Source organism: Lobosporangium transversale (assembly GCF_002105155.1).
Source record: "Lobosporangium transversale strain NRRL 3116 chromosome Unknown BCR41scaffold_71, whole genome shotgun sequence".
Lineage (NCBI taxonomy): Eukaryota > Fungi > Mortierellomycota > Mortierellomycetes > Mortierellales > Mortierellaceae > Lobosporangium > Lobosporangium transversale.
Window position 1 is genome coordinate 96,721 of NW_019029049.1, and position 2,040 is coordinate 98,760.

The window sequence follows — 2,040 nt, forward strand, 5'->3', positions numbered from 1 at the left end:
CTTGTATGATTACAATTAATGTAATGCAACTACTCATTCGCTCATGATACCCTTGTTCCCTCTACTGACTGATCCACATTGTCTACAAACTACAGACCAAAGAGTGATCAATCATGGCGGAATCATTTTCCCTTCCCACCAAGCTCATTGTCGAGGGCAATGGGTTTGAACATGCCCAAAAAAATGGCTGACCTGGGATTTATGTGCGGTCTAGTTGGCCATGCGCTGTAACACAATAAAATCCTAAACGGTGCATGCTTACCAAAGTGAAAAAAAAAAAAAAAAAAAAAAAAAAAAAAAGAATATCAGGCTGGAGAGAAACTATTACTCCCTCATCTCTTTGCAAGGAAATGATAATCTTTGAACAATCATCACTAGTGTAGTTTTCGAATCTTGTTGCCATCAGTTTGCCAAGGTGATATCAGCTTTACAGCGATGTCACTTGCCGATTTATGCAGGACCCAGTTCAGAGAAGCCTTTGGAGAAGCCTTTGGAGAAAGGAAACAAGTCAGGGACAAATCTATAGTAAAAGATTTTTTTTTCATTGCCACCATTTGCTTCTTGGGTAGACGTGTGCAGACTTGTGGATGAAGGTTTGTTTAAGAGGAAGAGTGCGTATTTGTCCAATCATTGAAGCCACTCAAATACTCCGCCATCTAATCGCAAGTACAATGCTTAATAAAACCCTTTTCTCTTTTTTTCTTTTCTCTCTTTTTTCAAACCCGTCTTTCAATGTCAACTGTAGCGAGGGAAGCAACCACCGCCCTTACTCCTACCGCTACTACAGCTATTACCGCCATTGTTACTTTCAAATCAATACACGGGAACAAGAACCTATCGGTAACAGGATGGTCTACATCAACTAAACCAAAAGTCCAAACTAATTTCGCGGACTGTATCTGGTTTAACATGGAAAAAAGCAATGCAGATAATGGCTATATTCGCCATCATTGGCCTATCAATAAAAAAAAAATTAAAATCATCATCATGCTTAGCTTGGGGATATACTTTTATATTCGATCACCTTTATACCCACAGTTGAATGGCAAAGCGGTGTTTATGGACAAAACATGGACAATAGGCAGACTGCTCTACAAAGTCACAGAGTGCCTCAACGTTACAATACATGTGGATATAAATGAGCCCTTCGTCGTCAACGGGGCTCCTTTTCCCTATTCTGTTTGTAAACATGTCCCCAACATTGAACATCAGCAAAAAGTACACAGCTACATAATCATTAGTACGATATCGTTTTTATTGTACATCAATAGAGATTAGGCATCTTTCATGTCAAGGACCCAGAGAATGTAGCCCAGCCTACTTGGCATGCATGATCGTCTAGAACAAATATCGAACGTTGAAAGCAGTGACATAATTTACTTCTTCAGGCTGGGGCTATCCAGACCTTAAGAATATAGAAATAGTTGTTAAACATTGTTTTACAAACACAAACAGCCCTTCTCAAGGCACCCTATTTTATCCAGAAAAGCACTTTCTTTTTCATGAAAACGCTATCTATCAACACTCTATATCAGCACTTTATTTATACTCCAAGCGACTTTCTGAATATCCATCCTCTTTACTCGTGAGGCTCGCATGAGATGATATGTGCAATATCACATTCGTTGCACACACTGCATTTGAGCAGGTAACTCCCTATCGACTGGTTTGTTTCTGCCAATCTTGTCAATGGTGCTTCTTCGCTCAGACCTCCTGCCTCTGAATCTGCCTTTATTGATGGTTCTTGGCAATGGCCCACTTGATTGGACGCACTCTGGGCCTCGGATGCTATTGATGGCGTTCCTACACTCTTGATCGTCTCATGTACAGCCAAAGAGGAGCATTGCTTGTCTATAGCTCCACGCTGCACTAGAAGCTTCCTGCTGACTTCACTCAACCCATCTACATCTTGAATACGAGCGTTATTTGCATTAATGACCGTTTGTATTGTGCTCCACTTTAGGTGGTATTGATGTTCTTCATCCATCTTCACAATCTGCCACATCCGAATAGAACCATCCCAAGAGCCTGTAACCAAAT

At 40.7% G+C, this 2,040-nt stretch overlaps 1 protein-coding gene across 1 annotated transcript; it reads left to right on the forward strand.

Annotated features, from left to right (window-relative positions):
* Nucleotides 1–435: 435 nt before the first annotated feature.
* On the forward strand, nt 436–1,649 carry BCR41DRAFT_415702 (hypothetical protein; the record flags this gene model as incomplete). The annotated part of the gene is made up of 4 exons (XM_022029514.1): nt 436–525; nt 570–666; nt 746–1,218; nt 1,272–1,649. 4 exons carry the CDS (start codon nt 436–438, stop codon nt 1,332–1,334), a joined length of 723 nt encoding a protein of 240 aa, XP_021875738.1. The 3' UTR covers nt 1,335–1,649.
* Nucleotides 1,650–2,040: the final 391 nt, after the last annotated feature.